Genomic DNA, 16,470 nt, shown 5'->3' with positions numbered 1-16,470 from the left:
TATGTATATAAAGAATATTTAGTATTAATGCACAAATAAAGAAGAGAGAATTATAATGAGAGACGAAAAGTTAATAGAAATCCACTCTTAGCCAATATATACATCTTTTAAAAATGATTTGTTATTAAAGTATATGACAGAATAATTTATTTATGCTAATAAATTTAAATTAAAAATTAAATGAAATGTTATTTGTTTTGTAAAAGATATTCCATTGTTACATTTTTCTTTTCGTAGCAAAAATAAATTTAGTCTAGTAAAAGAAGAAATTAGTTTTATTATCATATTTCAATTACGACTTTATTATTTAATTTTACGAATAGATAACGTGCATATTGTTGCTCAACGGAAACCGCGAGAAAATGGTGATCTCCGTCAAAAAATAAATGCAAACTTTTTAATAATATAATAATCTTTTTACGTAAGTGTTTGTTTTTATAGTATAACCTGTTGAATTTTATTAATTATTAATTCAGCATGTTATAGTATAAAAAATATATTTTAATATAAAAATTAATGTAATATTCATTGTTTGCATCTGCAAGAAATATGGATAGAACAGGATAGGTTGCAATGATACATAGGAAGAAAAAAGATAGATGGATAAATAGATAGATAGATAGATATAGAGATAGATATAGATGGATAAATAGATAGACAGATAGATGGATAGATAGATAAATAGATAGATGGATAGATAGATATAGAGAAATAGATAGATAGTTAGATAGTATAGAAAAAAAGATAAATAGAAATATAATTATCATTATTATTATTATTAATGTTTTCAGTTTCAAGAGAACATTCGCTTAAACGTAAGTCTTACTTAGGTCCAGTTTCACGACTTATATTATATTAACCGGAATATACAATATAAATATTAAAAAATATATATATATTGTAAAAAAGAAAATTCCACAAATTTTATATTTATTCATTGTCAATTTCCGAAGTTTCCAAATCATTTCCTTTCTTAATTACGCGAAACGCAGTATGTGAAAGATGAAAGATAAGATCGCCGCTACCTCGCCTCGTGTTTACTGCCGCGCGCCGCTCACTAGTGAGACAAAGACGGAACGATTATCTGTCGTCTGTCTTTTTCTAACCTACTATCCATTGCATGGAAGTATACGGACACGAACCTAGGCGCATTTTACTTTTATCACCGCGAAAGTGCGCCTAGCGGACGTAGTTTAGGCGCATTTTGGTCAGATGGCGTATCTAAAATGCGCCTAGCCGTACTCCCGAAATACGGCCGGTGGCCGCTCTCATTCTTCTCTCTGGTACCGGTTATGATTTTAGCTACAGTTACCACAATGGGTGCATTCAGTACTACAACCGCTCACTGAGCGCTAAGTGACCTCTTGCATCTGATTGGTGTATATTTTTAAATCTAAAGGGATATATCAATCAAATGCACAGATGTCAGGCCTGTGACGAAAGTGAGACAAATATAGATTTTCTCACTTTAACTTATTACACTAGTTCAGCAGTGCAGCAAAAACGAACAGACCTTATACTATACTAGATTGCTAACTTCGATCTTTGACCTATACAAGAGCTGTGTCCCGCCTATTTTCCGGTTCGGCCATGAAGACCGCCAAAACATGGCGGCAGTGTGTGTTTGTAGTGCGTACGTGAATATCCGATGCGTGTGTAGTAGTGCTGTACTGTAAGTATGTGATACCTGATGTGTCTACACTGATGTGTCGTATCTATTGCTATTTATATTAGTAAAACTGCAAATATATAAACGAGATAATGCCAAGTACATGTTGCATTGTTAATTGCAATAATACGAATAAAAAAGGATATCACTTATTTAAGTAAGTAGAATACATTTATATATAATAAATGTTCGAGGTTTGTAATATGTAAGGGTTATCTTGCAATTAAACATTGTTAATATTATTAATATTATTAATATTAGAATGTATTCACTTACAAAAACAACGAAAGATAGAAATCCTGCAAGTAACAGACACAAATTTACAAAATTAATATTATTTAATAACACATAAGTTGCATTTTATTCTTTATATGTATGTAAAAAATATTAATACAAATACTTTGACATATTTTGAACTGTATATATTCAATTTAATTTTAACCTTTACCAAACACTTAGATTAGCAACACCTTATTAATACACACATCTTTAAATGATATTCTTTCTTGTTCGTATTTTTGAAATTTACAATACTTATTCGGCATTATCTCGTTTGTAGATTTGCAGTTTTACTAACATAAATAGTAATAGACACATCAGGTGTCACATACGCATTACCACGCACTACTACATACGCATCGGGTATTCACATACACACTACAAACACACACCGCCGCCATGCTTGGCGGTCTTCATGGCCGAACCGGAAAATGGGCGGGACACAGCTTTTTTGAGAAGTTAGCAATCTAGTATAGTATAGACATCTGTGATCAAATGTAAAAGCTCATTGAGCGCTCAGTAAGCGGTTGTAGTACTGAATGCATCCAATATATGTACCATAATGTATTTTGATTATCATAACGATACAAATTAACGATAATATAAAAATATCACTTAAATATATCTATTGGTCTGTTCTTTGTAGCTGCACTGTTGAACTGGTGCAATAAGTTGAACAAAGTGAAACAAATATAGGTTTTCTCACTCTAGGGCCGATATTCATACACCCGTATTTATAGTCAGCCTTATATTTAAGGCTTCCTTAAGTTTATCTTCAGATGGTCTATAGCCAATAAAATAATCCGTGCAGCATCTAAAGATGGATATAAGGAGGCCTCAAATATAAGGCCTAACTATAAATACGAGTATTAAGCCAGCGGCACACGATGCTTGTTTTCGTGCTGGATTGCTTGCTGGATGAAAATACTGCGTTCTGATTGATGCATTTCCATCCATCTTCAAAAATATACCAATCACAACGCAATATTTTCATCCAGCAAGCAATCCAGCACGAAAACAAGCACCGTGTGCCGCTGGCTTTAGTCAGGTCTTATTTTTAAGACCGTTTCAAGTTCACTTTCAGAGCCTTCCATAGCCAATGAAATGATTTGTACAGCATCTGAAGATAAACTTAAAGCGTGGTCTACAATGGCAGTAAGCAGTAAGAAGTAAGCGTAAGCGGTAAGAAATAAACCAATCACAGTCGATTATGACAAAAATAATCAACTGTGATTGGTCCATTTCTTACATGTTCACGCTTTCTTCTTACTGCTTACGGCCATTGTAGACCACGCTTAAGACAGTCTTAAATATAAGAGGGCCTTCTACAATAAGCAATTAGGACCGGTTGTTCCAACTTCTTGGTAAGTTAACTGACAGTTAAATTATATGTCTGTCTTTGCCCAAGTTGAAGGAAAAACAAAGACAAACGTATGATTTAACTATCTGTTAACTTACCGAGAAGTTGGAACAACCGGCCCTTAGTCATAAGCTATAAGCAAATTGACCAATCACAATTGATTATTTCAAAAATAATCGACTGTGGTTGGTCAATTTGGTTACAACTTGTGACTATAATAATAGCTTATTGTAGAAGGCCCATAAGATTCGACTATGGGCCATATTCATAGTCCGGTCTTATATTTAAGATCGTCTTAAGTCCATCTTCAGATGCTGTATAGATCATTTCATTGGCTACAGAATATTTGAACGTGAACTCAAGACGGTCTTAAATATAAGATCCGACTATGAATACAGCCCTATGAATACCGGTCTAGTTTATTGCTCCAGTTCAGCAGTGCAGCTACAAAGAACAGACCAATTATTATACGGCCGGTTGCACACGGGATGCAGCTTTACTGCGGAAGTTACTTCGGGAAGGGACATCGCGGTAGCCAATCAACGTCCAACATGCCGCATGTTTTGTAAACACTATGGGCCAGAGCACAGACTTCTGCATAACGCATAATACACAACGCATAAGAGAATCAACCAATCAGAGTTCTTCATTTCTGTCCTGAGGAGGGAAATGAAGAACTCTGATTGGTTGATTCTCTTATGCGTTGTGTATTATGCGTTATGCAGAAGTCTGTGCTTTGGTCCTATTTCCGGGCAAACAAGATGCTGAATGGCACCACAGTGCTCGCTCGCGCGAGCGACGTCGTTTCGTCGTTTGGATTATTTCCTAACGTCTGTCATACGCTGACAATTTTTTAATTTATTGTAAAATGTGTTCGGAATTAGAGCGACTTGTGATTTTCTTAAATTTTTCTTCATCTTTATCGCGATTAAACCTGATTAAATATTTCTGCGTTGTCCTGTCATTGGTAGAAATGGGCATTGGTTTAGGTTGGTTGGTTCTATTTTTGGCTCCGGACTGTTCCGAAACAATGTCCATACGCCATTTTCCAGGGCATTGGTTTAAGTTTGGTGAAAATCAACTTAAAGGTAAGCGATGTACCGATGAGCGATTAATCGACTTACGATAAAAATGGTGGCGTTTCATAGCGGAGATTTTGGATTTTGTAAACTTCTATCTCCGCTTCCTGCGGCCGATCATGGGCAATTTCTGAGTCACGCAAGTTTCGCTGCAGCTACAATTGGCAACTGTCATCCAAATGGCTAGTGGCACTTTGTCGCCAGAGGATATATCGTACGATTTCGACATCCAAGTGTTAAAAAAGAATGTGCCAAGCTCTTCGATCGAGCTCGAACAAGTAGAAACCGACACCCGACACCCGGAAACGTCTCGATGAATTGTGATCAGTCGCGATGACAGTTGCTTTCACGATGTAATTGGCAGCCGTTTGTTCAACATGGATTACGACGAGGATCTATCGGAGAATGAATTCCTGCAGGAGCTCAGGCAGCAACACGCAGCCACGCTTCAACAGGTTATCCAGGAGGGTTGGATTATCTGCGTGCCACGCAGTGGAAGTTTCAGCAACTGTAAAATTCAGAAGGATGAGATTAGTGCTCACGTGCTGATTCCCAGACGGGATCTCTTTGCTGCGCAATTCGACACTCTAGATGGCAAGGAAGTTCTGCTCATGGACAGGATCCTCACCATCAAGCACAACACGCAACAATACTCTACACGTCTGCTCTTTGAGGAAACCTTCTACAACAACGATCTGCGCAAATATTGCATATGGTAAGCGTATGTTTCAGCATATCAAATTCTGACTGATTGAACAACGTTGCTTTCCACAGGTGCATAGAACAGCCTTTGGATACTAACATGTGTATCACAGACACCTGTACAAGCAAGATCACTAATCTCCAGGAAGCTGTGAACTTTCTTCAGATGGAACTACTGGAGAAAGAACTGTGCGGTGACTTTGAGACCAAGATCAAGGATTTCTTGTGCATTAATAAGGATCTAAATTGTGAACCAGTGCAAACACAGAGAGATCTGGTGTATGATTTATACACAGACTGTCTCAGGATACTATTGGAGAATGCAACATCGCGGGAGAAAGTGTTAAGTAGTAGACATTATTACTGGAGTATACGAGTATCGCTAGAGACATATATTCTATACATTTTACGACATATACTATTAAAGTCACTGTCTGCTGGCACCGCAGCTGAAGACGCGTCCTTGAACAAGATCACGAGGAATCTGAACGAAATTCGACTGGATGATCTCCGAATACGCCCAGATTTGCAGTCATGCGTCGACGGTGGAAGATTGGAGTTGTCGCGATTGGATTGCTTCGTGACTGTATTGGGCAAGATCGAGTGTCTCAGACGAACCGTTAATTACGTATCTCGCGGAAGCTCGTCCATCGTCTCGTCGGATGATCTTCTCCCGGTGCTCATGTACCTCGTTATCAAGGCTGGATTGTCGAATTGGACGGCGCAGTTGGCTTTCATGCAGGAATTCCGTTTCTCCGCGAAGTCTGTCCACGAGACGGACGAGGGCAGCTTCCTGATCACATCGTTGGAAGCCGCGATAAAACACATCAAGTCCGGAGCGATTTCGAGAAATACTCCGTATGCAGAATCCAAGAAGCAGACGAAGCAGGACGCTGACGCTCTCATAGCAACGCGTAGCATTACACCGGAACAGCCGTCTGTTGAGCGCTTGTTCGCGTGCATCGAGAAAGGCGAATTGGCCGAAGTCGAGAGGATATTGGCTCGCGAGGAATCCAAGCAGCCGCACGACGCCACTCTCTGCCATCCTCTGTGCACCTGTGCGTCTTGCGAGCGAAATTGGGCGCGCCAGCGGGACTTGAAGACGTATCCCAAGGATGACAGAGGGCTCACACCGTTGCACATGGCGGTGTTGTGCAATCAGATGACGATCGTGGATTACCTCCTGGACCACGACATAGACATCAATGTCGCCGACTCCGACGGACTGACGGCGCTTCACCACGCGTGCATCCACGGCCACCAAGGCATCCTGCTGCACATGCTGCACGCGAACGCGGATCCCACGGTGACGGACTCCGCCGGCAACACGCCACTGCACTGCGCCACGGAGCGCGGTCACGAGAGCTGCGTGAAGGCGTTGCTCTATCTGTCGGAGCAGATGAAGGTGCCGGTGGACGTGAATGCCAGCAACGACAATGGTGACACGGCGCTGCATCTCGCCGCCAGATGGGGCTACGTCGCGACCGTGCGTATCCTCTTGGAATGCGGTGCGAACTGCAAGCTGACTAACCGAAAGGGTCAAACGCCGCTGACGGTAACATACAGCAGGTACATCGCCAAACTACTCGAATACTACGCCAACATCTGTACAGCTGACTCCTTGCAGCCTCGGCGCGCGACGTTTTCCTCGCAAGCTGCACAGAAGCAGAGCAGCCAGAGCGGCGCGTCGCTACCGGAGCATCGCGCGATAGACAGACTTCTCGCCGCCATCGTCGAGGGTGACACGTGCTTGGCCTGTTATTATTTGGGCCTGGAGGTTTACCGCGAACGGCTACCAGATGTACGCTGCGCGGTCGACGGCAGGATGTGCCATCCGCTGTGCAATTGTGAGCGATGCTCGGCGATCGGCGAGACCCTGCTGAAACGGTGCAAACGACGACGAGCGCTCCCGATCAACGCTTGCAACAATCTTGGCGAGACCGCGTTACACGTCGCCGCGGCGACCGGCCGCACCGACATGGTGCGACTGTTGCTGGACGCCGGTGCGAATGTTCACATGACCACCGTGTCCGAAGGCCGCTCACCGCTGCACCTGGCTTGCCTAAACGGCAACGTCGATTCGGTGAAGCTGCTATTGAACTGCGCGACCTGCCACGTGGACGCTCAGGATTACGATGGCAATACGTCTTTACATCTGGTGACTCAAGCCGGCAATGCGAAACTCGTCGGTCTGCTACTCAGACACGGCGCGAACGTCGACGCTCGCAATCGACACGACATGACGCCGTTGCAGCAGCTGGAACTGGAAATGTCTGGCGTACTCTCCGCGAATTATGTCGACGTGTTGAAGATGCTGAAGCGAAACTCACCGCAGCCACCGAATCCGGCGTTCGACGATTGATTTGTATTCCGTAGAGCAGAGTTTTTTACTCTTTCTTTTTTTCAGATACCTCACAGTTCTTTTATATATATGTATATATGCGGTAATAGATTTTTAATTTTAACATGATGTTAACGTGCTTTCACATAAGTGAGTTTTCGTTCTTATCGTATTAGTATTAGTCACTCCGATAATGCCGTGCCAATCGTGTGTCCAAAAGTAGATCTCACGTGAAAAGTTTGTCATGTGAGACTCGTTTCTTCAAATTGCTTGTGCACTACCGTCGTACCGTGTAATTACTCAGCTATACTTGTGCCGTACAATAGTAACGTATGTAGTGAGAACAAAAGAGATGTCATGTAACGAGTCAAATCAGATAATTTTATATATACATATATATTTTGTTATATAATATTTATATAGAATCGATACACACACACACACACACACAAACACATGTGAAGACTGTATTAAAACAATAAGATTTTTAAATTATTTGTTTTGTATGAGATATAGTATATATATATATATACATACATATATATATATTTATATATTTATACATACGCGATATGTACGATTTGTGCTGTATGTATGTGTTTATCATTCAGACGTTTTGTCATAGTCATTCCATTTTCAAGTTTGAGCAGTAAAAGTCTGAATGACGCTTGTATCCACCGCTAAATGCTAATCGCCAATGATTTTATCGCTAATATTCTCTGTAGTATTCTAGCATATGCTAGAAAAATTTTTCTTCCGATGTACTGTTGAAAGGCCACGGAAGTGGCCTTTCTCCTGAATCATGGTTTACTAATCGCTATGTATATACGCGATAATAAAAAAATTATATTTGGTGATATATAAATGTGATTTGCTTCTACGTATAATTTTGTATGATGGTACGAGGTATATATAATATCGCTTCAATTTATACATTCGTTTGAATTCTCCACGTTCCTTTTGCAAGGAACCAACCTTAATAATCGAATCGAATTCTATTGTTTTAAGGTTGGCAACATTTGATGACAAGGAAGACGGATGTATTACTCTCGAGTAGTACAACTCAACGACGAAATAGACGATTTGTTATTTTCAAATGGTATCGACACGTAATTTGTGAGTAAATTGATACTTGAAAAGCGCCTTCGAAATTAATTGATAAAGGAACGTCTCGTGTCGATCATTGCTATAACTGTACATTAATCTCGAGAACAGGTGAGATTATTTGTATCAGCTTTGATTTCTTGGTTATTTCTCTCTTATTACATTTCGATGACACCGGCGTTTTGCTGTGTGTAGATATATTGCGTCATTGTTTTATAATCATTCACTAATTGGCGTTTTCCCCAAAATATTTTGATGATTAGTTTGACGATAACTTTGTAATTAACACTTCTGTCCTGTACATTCCATGCAAACATTATTTTCTCATTCCTTTTAATATTGAGGTTAATATGGTACAATGTTTTGAAGTGGAATATCCGTTAAGTATTTTGTCCATTGGTGTTTCATGTATAATTTAAGTTTAATTGCAAATACGTGAGTGGTAAGTATACAATACCTTTGTAAGTGTTGCGTGTCTATGTTATTATTAATATATATCTAAATGTCAAATTGTGTAACCGACTAAGAAAATCTTGAACTATATAATTGACATGCTCTTTCGTATTATTTTCAGATATAATTTTCTGCTATTTTACACACAAGATTGTTCCAAAATGCTGAGGCTCTTAAAGTTATCACGCAACTCTTCTTTAAGGAATACTGCTTTACAGCGACATGTCAAGCACCGTACTTTTTCTTTGTCAGTAAAACAGAAACAAAATGAGTTGAATAAATTCAAGAAGGGTGAAATTCTCCATGGATTCATAGTGGACGAGGTTGCCAGGATAGATGAATTGTTCCTCACTGCATTCAGATTATCACATCTAAGTACAGGTGCACAATATCTGCACTTGGCCAGAGATGACACAAACAATGTATTCTCCATCGGATTTCGCACAACTCCTATGGATTCCACTGGCTTGCCTCATATATTGGAACATACCACTCTGTGTGGTAGCGAGAGATATCCCTGTAGAGATCCATTCTTTAAGATGTTAAGGAGATCCCTGGCGACATTTATGAATGCTATGACAGGACCAGACTTCACTATATATCCTTTCTCAACACAAAACCTAAAGGACTACCGCAATCTGCAGTCGGTCTACTTGGACTCAGTTTTCAAACCGAATCTAAGAGAGCTGGATTTCCGTCAAGAAGGTTGGAGACTAGAACACACAGACGTCAACGACAAGAACTCATCCATCGTATTCAAGGGCGTGGTATTCAACGAGATGAAGGGCGTCTTCAATGATAATCAGGCTATTCTTGCTGAGCATATGCTGAATTCTATTCTACCGAGTCACACATACTCTGTAATCTCCGGCGGCGACCCTCTCGTCATTCCCAGTTTGGAGTATAGCGATCTGCTCAATTTCCACCAGAAGTACTACCATGCCTCGAATTCGCGCTTCTACTCGTACGGAAATTTCCCCTTGGAGGAACATCTCAAGTTCATCAACGACCGGTATCTGTTTCTCTCCGATCGAATAGATGCCTCCATGTCGGCGGTGCCGCCGGAGAAACGATGGAATGAGCCTAGAAAGGAGCATATCGCCTGCAGACCCGATCCAATGCTTGCTGACACCAGCCGTCACGGCACCATCGCCATCGCGCACTTGTGCAACGATATCACTGATATACAGACAACTTTCGAGATGTACGTACTTTCGCAGCTGTTGCTGAAAGGCCCGAATTCAGCATTCTACAAGTCCCTGGTCGAGTCAAATGTGAGCACCGGCTTCGGTCCGGTCACCGGTTTCGATTCGCAGTGCAGAGATACAATGTTCGTCGTGAGTCTGCAAGGCGTGAAACCAGAGGACTTCGGCAAGGTGCAGGATATCTACGACGACACTGTAAATAGAGTTATCGAAGAGGGATTTGAGAAGGATCACGTCGAGGCAGTTTTGCACGGCATTGAACTTCAGGTGAAGCATCAGACGTCGAACTTCGGACTGAACTTGCTATTTAATTTGACATCCTTGTGGAATCACAACGGCAACCTGATACAGGCGCTGAGAATAAACGACGCCGTCAAGATACTCGCGTTGCGGATGAAAGAGAATCCCAAGTACTTGCAAGGTTTGATCGAGACTTACCTGAGGAACAACAATCACAGATTGACTTTAACGATGTCACCCGACGAAAAGTACGAGCAGAACAAAGCGGCCGCCGAGCAAGAGCTGCTCAGAACCAAGTTGGAAAAACTCACTGAGGAAGAAAAGGAGCATATATACGTCAATGGTAAGATCCTGCTCGCCGAGCAGCAGAAGAAAGAGGACGTCGGAGTTTTGCCGACCCTGAAGATAGAGGACCTGAAGGCTGACGTGGATAGATACGAAACGTCGAGTTTTGAGATATCTGGAGTACCGTTACAACTGTCGATACAGCCGACGAATGGGATCTCTTACTACCGAGGGATCCTGAATACACGTGCGGTGCCGGACGAACTGAAGAAGCTCATACCGCTATTCAACTACGTAGTCGCGAAGATGGGCACACGAAACTACGACTACCGCACCTTCGATCAGATGACGCAGTTAAAGACCGGCGGGCTGCACTTTATGAATCACGTGGCCGAACACAAGGAGAGCGAGCTGAAGTACGAGGAGGGTGTTCTCGTGGAGTCATACTGTCTGGATCGCAACTCGAACGACATGTGGCGTCTGTGGAGCGAATTGTTCAACAATGTTCAGCTCACTGACCCGCAACGATTCGAGACGCTCGTGAAGATGAACGCGACCAACTTGATCAACAATATCTCGCACGCCGGTCATATGTACGCGATGAGCAGCGCCGCCAGCTTAGTCTCGCCGATCGCGCGAGTCAAGGAGAGTCTGTCCGGGCTGCGCTACGTGTCGAGAATGAAGAGGATAGCACAGACACGCGACTTGGCTCCCCTGATGCGCAGCATGCAGGAGATAGCGAGTCACGTGTTGAACAAACAACACCTGCGGTCGGCCATCAACCTGGCCCAGGAACGCAAGGACGACGTTCTGGAGGGTATTCGCGCGTTCTACGACTCGCTCCAAGGTGAGCCGACGAGTCCGCACATCCTCGCCGAGGACCGGAGCACCGAGACGTACGAGAGCGGCAATCACCATGTGCTGCCATACACGGTGAATTATTGCTCGAAAGCCATATTGACGGTACCCTACACGCACCCGGATTACGCGGTGCTGCGTGTACTTTCCAAACTGATCACGTCCACGTACCTGCACCCAGAAATCCGCGAGAAGGGTGGCGCTTATGGCGGCGGCGCAAAATTAACGTCCGAGGGAATCTTCTCCTTTTACTCATACAGAGATCCCAATTCCACACGCACCTTCGACCTGTTCGACCAGGCGTACGACTTCCTACTGAAGCATCCATTGTCGCAGAGCGACATAGACGAGGCAAAGCTGGGAATCTTCCAGCAGATCGACGCTCCCATTCCGCCCAGTAATCGGGGTATGACCAAATTCACTCATGGCATAACGGACGACGATCTTCAGCGGCAAAGGGAGCAGTTAAAGGCCGTGGCAAAGGAGCAGCTCTTACAAGCAGCTGAGAGATACTTGAAGCCGGGTCAACACGGTATCAGAGTTGGTCGTTCGCTCCTTGGACCCTCGAATAAGGACATCTTGAACAGATCCTCGGATAACTGGACTGTGTTGAATCAAGAAGAAGCCGGCCAGGCACGAGCTACCGAATAGAGATAGACATTAAGACACTGTTCTTGTTACTTTCGCGTTGATGAGACATTTTACATTAGGACATGCTAAATGCCATTTTCTTTACGCTTCACGTTTGGCACGTGTCGCAGGTCATTAAAAGCCGGAGATATTTGTTAATTCAATTGTATAATTTATGCTTATATTTTGTATATCAAATGTATAAATGAAAGAGATGAAAGAGATGAGAAACAATTGTTGTTGCAATTATTTCAATTCCTCTCTCTGCTTATTTTGTGTGAATTATATATTGTATATTTACATATCTGATGTGAGAGGAGGTTAAATTTAGATGAGTTTTATATATTTGGAGTTTTATATTGTTCATTAGATCAGATTCATTATTATTAGTAGATTTATTAGATTGCTTCTTTTGCTTATTCAGGCGCATGTATGGATACCAATACCGAAAAAAGATACTTTCTCGATGCGTTACGCTTGTTTTACGAAACTCAGTGGCTTCATAACATACCAGTGACCGAGATACTAACTCAAGGATGCTTGGATTCAATCCCCAGGGAATGGATGGATCATTTGCAAGTTTTGCAGAACGACGAACTCAATAATTTCGTAGTGGAAAAAATGACGAAGGTTGGTCAGCAGACATGAAAGGGAGACAGAGAAATTGAACCACACGTGATGAACATTCGCATATTCGATTATGTTTCAGTCGGAGTGGCCAGATTCCTTAAAAGCGTACGTTAATCATTGCAAAGTAACCGACAGGTTGTCGTCTACGCTCACGTTACCCTCCGCGGAATTGCCGCAGAATTTCAGAATAGGTCTCAGCCGAAAGAAACAACATGAAATAATGCATTTAGCTCGCTTAGTGCACGTGCAATGCAAGCCATACAATATCCAAACGATCATAGATTTGGGCGCCGGTCTGGTAAGAGATAGCGATAACATTAAAGGGAAAAGGTCTGGTAAGAGATAGCGATAACATTAAAGGGAAAAGGCAAAGTAGCAGCTCAAGAAAAGAAGTTCTCGCGTTACAACGCTATTTTTTCTAGGGATACGTGTGCCAGATGTTACATCATCTGTACGGTTATCAAGTCCTGGGATTAGAAAGGAAGGAGGAGAATGTGAACAGAGCCTGCACCAAGCAACGAACAGCGTATCCTGAGTCTTTGACCCACGTCAGATACATCCATTGCGACGTGACGTGCGATTCCGCCGATAGGATAGAATCCATTCTACAGCGAGAGTTTCCCAACACCACGGCCGCGTGTTTGATCGGTCTGCACGCCTGTGGTGATCTCAGCACGAGCGCGTCGAGGATCTTTCGCAGGATGAAATCTGCGAAACTGCTCATCCTTATTTCCTGCTGTTACCATAAACTTTCCATTTCCGACAGCGTGCGGACTCCGTCGCAGGAGAAGCAGTACTTCCGCAATTTCCCGATGTCCAACTGCCTACGGGAAGTCATCGCTACGCACAGCTTCGACGTGGGACAGTTTTTGCGAGTGCCCTTCTTGCGACTAGCGTGTCAGGAGTCGGTGGACAAGTGGCGCGGCATGTCCGGGGAGAAACACGACGAACATTCCTTTCACGTTCTCGCCAGAGCCGTACTTGAGTTGTACTCGCAACAGAGTAGGTGCCCGATGATGTTTATAACACGTGAATGCATGTGTATATTCAGCCACGCTGAGGCCAATTAATCGCGAAGATTAATCACCTTCCAGATAATCTCATTCTGAGGAAGAAGGTACGGAAAGGCACGAGAAAATCGCAGTGTATGGACTTTCAGACTTATGTTAAGGATTCACTGTTGAGATATGATCTGATGCCAAAATCGGACATGGATTTAACAGGTGAGTTTCAGCGACGAGACACAATCGGCTTTTGGAGGATTAATCATCAAAGTCATTTACTTAAGTTATTCTTTACGTGTAAAGGCGACGTAATCACACGCGATGAACTGGAGAGGGATATCTCGCGTGTATGGGAAAAGCAGAATGAAAGATTACGAGCTGTGGAGATTTACACTGGACTACAAATGATGCTGCAACTCCCGGCAGAGTCATTGGTCTTGCAAGATCGCTTGTGTTGGTTGCACGAGCAAGGTTTGGAAGCGATGATTGTGCCTGTGATGAACAAACGTCTGTCTCCTCGTTCGCACGCGATTGTATCTCATAAACGCTGAAGATTCTTTGCCACACACACACACACACAGCTTTTTTTCTATCTCCATAAATTAAAATTTTTCATACGTGTTTTATATGAATCTTCATGAGGTGAAAATTAAATAAATGCACAATTAAACATTGTCATGAAAAACATACAATATATTTAAACATAAAAACATACAATATATTTATTTGACTTTTTTTTCATGAAATAAATTACACATTACTGACGATATGATTTTGCTACGTTTAATATCAAGATTATTAGTTAGATATCATATCAGAGCGTTCACACATTATAGGTATTATTGTATCAAATCCCCCATAGATATTACGATATATACTTATCTGTAAGGATGGATTTGTGATGCCGCTTTAATATTCGTCTTTATTGCACCCGGTGCCTTGTTTATTTGTCCCACTGTAAATTATCAATTTGAGTTATTGCAAGTGTATCATCATCGTCGAGAGAAAAGAAACAGAAATCTTCAGAAGAATACTTACGCGGTGGGTTGCCCAGAGGCCCTTGTCCTGGTGTTTGCTGTTGATTACTAGGTCTACCCACCATCATGCTATTAGCTACTGGATTCACGCCCGACTGTACCATTTGTATGGAATCAGACTACAAGTGCAAAAAAAACATAGACAATATATTAGAATTGGCAGTTGCAGTAGAACGGAAAATAAACGGGAAAATAGCGGATCTCTGTAAATTTAGTCATACTATGTTCCATTTTTTTCTTTATATTCGAGTAGAACTTACTTTCAAGCCTTTACCCATCCCCACAGCAGCCACGAGAGTGTGAGTGTCCGCAGCGCTATTGGTCTGCGCTTGCGTTGCTCTGGCACCGGCCTCGCTTTCCCATTCTTCGCGCGCCTTGTTCGTCATGTCCCATACATGACCAACTACCTTCGAATATTGCATCAATTGTTTCTGAAACCCAACGAGAACGCTTATGAGAAATTAGTACACAATAGGATCCGCGTGTTCCACTCGCTAAATGGACCGACTCGAGAATCTTTGATTGCGCAGCGAATTCAAATTTTGATGTTCAGACGTCAGCGGAGCTGGATCAATGCTTAGATTTATACATTTATTAAGTGGGCTTGCAATACATCAATCTCAGCCCAGAGCGAATGGAACCGATAAAGCTGAGACTATCTGATTAGTAGCTTACATTGTAGTCCTAGTTGTTGTTTAGTTAGCACATTAACAGAAAAATAAGAACATATCTTCAATTAACTATATGTGTCTATCTTAACAGATACTACATACATACTTAATCGTGTTCAATTCACAAACTTTCGCCTGTATTACAGTAACTATTTAATGCTCATAAATATTGCAAATATTTATGAAAAATGAAATAACTTGTCCATATTGTGTCCATATTGGGGAAGAACATGATGATAAAAATAAGAAATAAATATAGAGTGGAAGAAGCATATCTTACATGTGACGCGTCGTTGTTAACATTCGCTTTTGCTTCAAATTGCATCATTTTCTGCTCAGCTTGAGGCTCCAGTTTCGTTCTCAAGTAGTCTGGCACTAAGTCATGCGCGAACGTAGGGATTCTACCTTCTGTCAGTCGTAGCAACTCTTCGTCTTTCTCCGGACTTAAGCGCAGCGGTAGAACCGTGTAATTTCTGAGATTCGGTGCTTTATCGGGCGCGAGAATCTTCGAGAGACTAGTTAGCTGTACAAACAATACAATCACAGTATGAGATGCAAAGTATTGATTAAATATTCGCAAAGTTAATATTTAGCTATTCATTTCTCGATCATCGATGAAACTAACTACTTACATGACCCGAGATTAACGCGTAATTGTCGAGGAAATTGGGCCAATTCAGAGTCTCGTATTCGTGTTCCAATTTGAATACCATCGCGGCGATCGCGCTTTTCAAATCGTTCACTCGCATTATAATGGCTTCCAGAGCGGAATCCAAATGTTTCTCGTCCCGTTGCATTCTCTAAGCAGCTTCCTCGTGAGATATCTATCGCAAATTTTACACTATTATTTTAATCGTATTTCTGTGTGCAGCACAACACCTCCTAAGCCCACAAGACGAAGATTTATAGGTTAAGGGTAGCCA

The 16,470-nt window shown here is 42.0% G+C and overlaps 3 protein-coding genes and 1 long non-coding RNA gene across 5 annotated transcripts; 3 read left to right on the top strand and 1 right to left on the bottom strand.

Moving 5' to 3' along the window:
- The first annotated feature begins 1,521 nt into the window (after positions 1-1,521).
- Positions 1,522-2,372, top strand: LOC112588216 (uncharacterized). The gene is made up of 2 exons (XR_003112682.1): positions 1,522-1,826; positions 2,229-2,372. It is a non-coding gene; the product is annotated as an uncharacterized LOC112588216 (long non-coding RNA).
- A 1,717-nt stretch (positions 2,373-4,089) lies between these two features.
- LOC105189550 (presequence protease, mitochondrial) lies at positions 4,090-12,439 on the top strand. Its single transcript, XM_011151729.3, has 4 exons — positions 4,090-5,102; positions 5,162-7,450; positions 8,904-8,969; positions 9,109-12,439. The coding sequence occupies exons 1-4, from the start codon at positions 4,765-4,767 to the stop codon at positions 12,224-12,226; spliced, it is 5,811 nt and encodes a 1,936-aa protein (XP_011150031.2). The 5' UTR covers positions 4,090-4,764; the 3' UTR covers positions 12,227-12,439.
- LOC105189549 (methyltransferase-like protein 25) lies at positions 8,455-14,448 on the top strand. The gene is made up of 6 exons (XM_019844366.2): positions 8,455-8,645; positions 12,630-12,835; positions 12,915-13,133; positions 13,258-13,837; positions 13,930-14,058; positions 14,143-14,448. The coding sequence occupies exons 2-6, from the start codon at positions 12,638-12,640 to the stop codon at positions 14,388-14,390; spliced, it is 1,374 nt and encodes a 457-aa protein (XP_019699925.1). The 5' UTR covers positions 8,455-8,645; positions 12,630-12,637; the 3' UTR covers positions 14,391-14,448.
- Positions 14,449-14,504: 56 nt separating this feature from the next.
- On the bottom strand, positions 14,505-16,469 carry MED8 (mediator complex subunit 8). 2 transcript variants are annotated; one of them, XM_019844367.2, is made up of 6 exons: positions 16,180-16,469; positions 15,828-16,070; positions 15,552-15,560; positions 15,137-15,307; positions 14,878-14,995; positions 14,505-14,794 (listed from the first exon to the last, which is right to left on the bottom strand). In XM_019844367.2, the coding sequence occupies exons 1-6, from the start codon at positions 16,342-16,344 to the stop codon at positions 14,718-14,720; spliced, it is 783 nt and encodes a 260-aa protein (XP_019699926.1). In that variant the 5' UTR covers positions 16,345-16,469; the 3' UTR covers positions 14,505-14,717. The 2 variants fall into 2 exon arrangements, with proteins under 2 accessions (XP_019699926.1, XP_011150028.1); XM_011151726.3 differs by lacking the exon at positions 15,552-15,560.
- Position 16,470: the final 1 nt, after the last annotated feature.

The sequence above is a fragment of the Harpegnathos saltator genome, unplaced genomic scaffold (genome assembly GCF_003227715.2).
Source record: "Harpegnathos saltator strain DR-91 unplaced genomic scaffold, Hsal_v8.6 scaffold174, whole genome shotgun sequence".
NCBI lineage: Eukaryota > Metazoa > Arthropoda > Insecta > Hymenoptera > Formicidae > Harpegnathos > Harpegnathos saltator.
This window is presented reverse-complemented; position numbering and strand designations above follow the sequence as displayed.

What these genes read in the sequence shown, in the direction of transcription:
- LOC105189549 (XM_019844366.2), top strand. Translation starts at nt 12,638, where the DNA reads ATGGATACCAATACCGAAAAAAGATACTTTCTCGATGCGTTACGCTTG. An exon ending in TGAGTTGTACTCGCAACAGA is followed by an intron (nt 13,838 to 13,929) that starts GTAGGTGCCCGA and finishes ATCACCTTCCAG; the next exon opens with ATAATCTCATTCTGAGGAAG. An exon ending in ATCGGACATGGATTTAACAG is followed by an intron (nt 14,059 to 14,142) that starts GTGAGTTTCAGC and finishes TTACGTGTAAAG; the next exon opens with GCGACGTAATCACACGCGAT.
- MED8 (XM_019844367.2), bottom strand. Translation starts at nt 16,344, where the DNA reads ATGCAACGGGACGAGAAACATTTGGATTCCGCTCTGGAAGCCATTATA. An exon ending in ACGCGTTAATCTCGGGTCAT is followed by an intron (nt 16,071 to 16,179) that starts GTAAGTAGTTAG and finishes TTGTTTGTACAG; the next exon opens with CTAACTAGTCTCTCGAAGAT. An exon ending in GGATGGGTAAAGGCTTGAAA is followed by an intron (nt 14,996 to 15,136) that starts GTAAGTTCTACT and finishes TTGCACTTGTAG; the next exon opens with TCTGATTCCATACAAATGGT.
- LOC105189550 (XM_011151729.3), top strand. Translation starts at nt 4,765, where the DNA reads ATGGATTACGACGAGGATCTATCGGAGAATGAATTCCTGCAGGAGCTC. An exon ending in AATCCGGCGTTCGACGATTG is followed by an intron (nt 7,451 to 8,903) that starts ATTTGTATTCCG and finishes AATGTTTTGAAG; the next exon opens with TGGAATATCCGTTAAGTATT. An exon ending in TTAAGTTTAATTGCAAATAC is followed by an intron (nt 8,970 to 9,108) that starts GTGAGTGGTAAG and finishes TATTATTTTCAG; the next exon opens with ATATAATTTTCTGCTATTTT.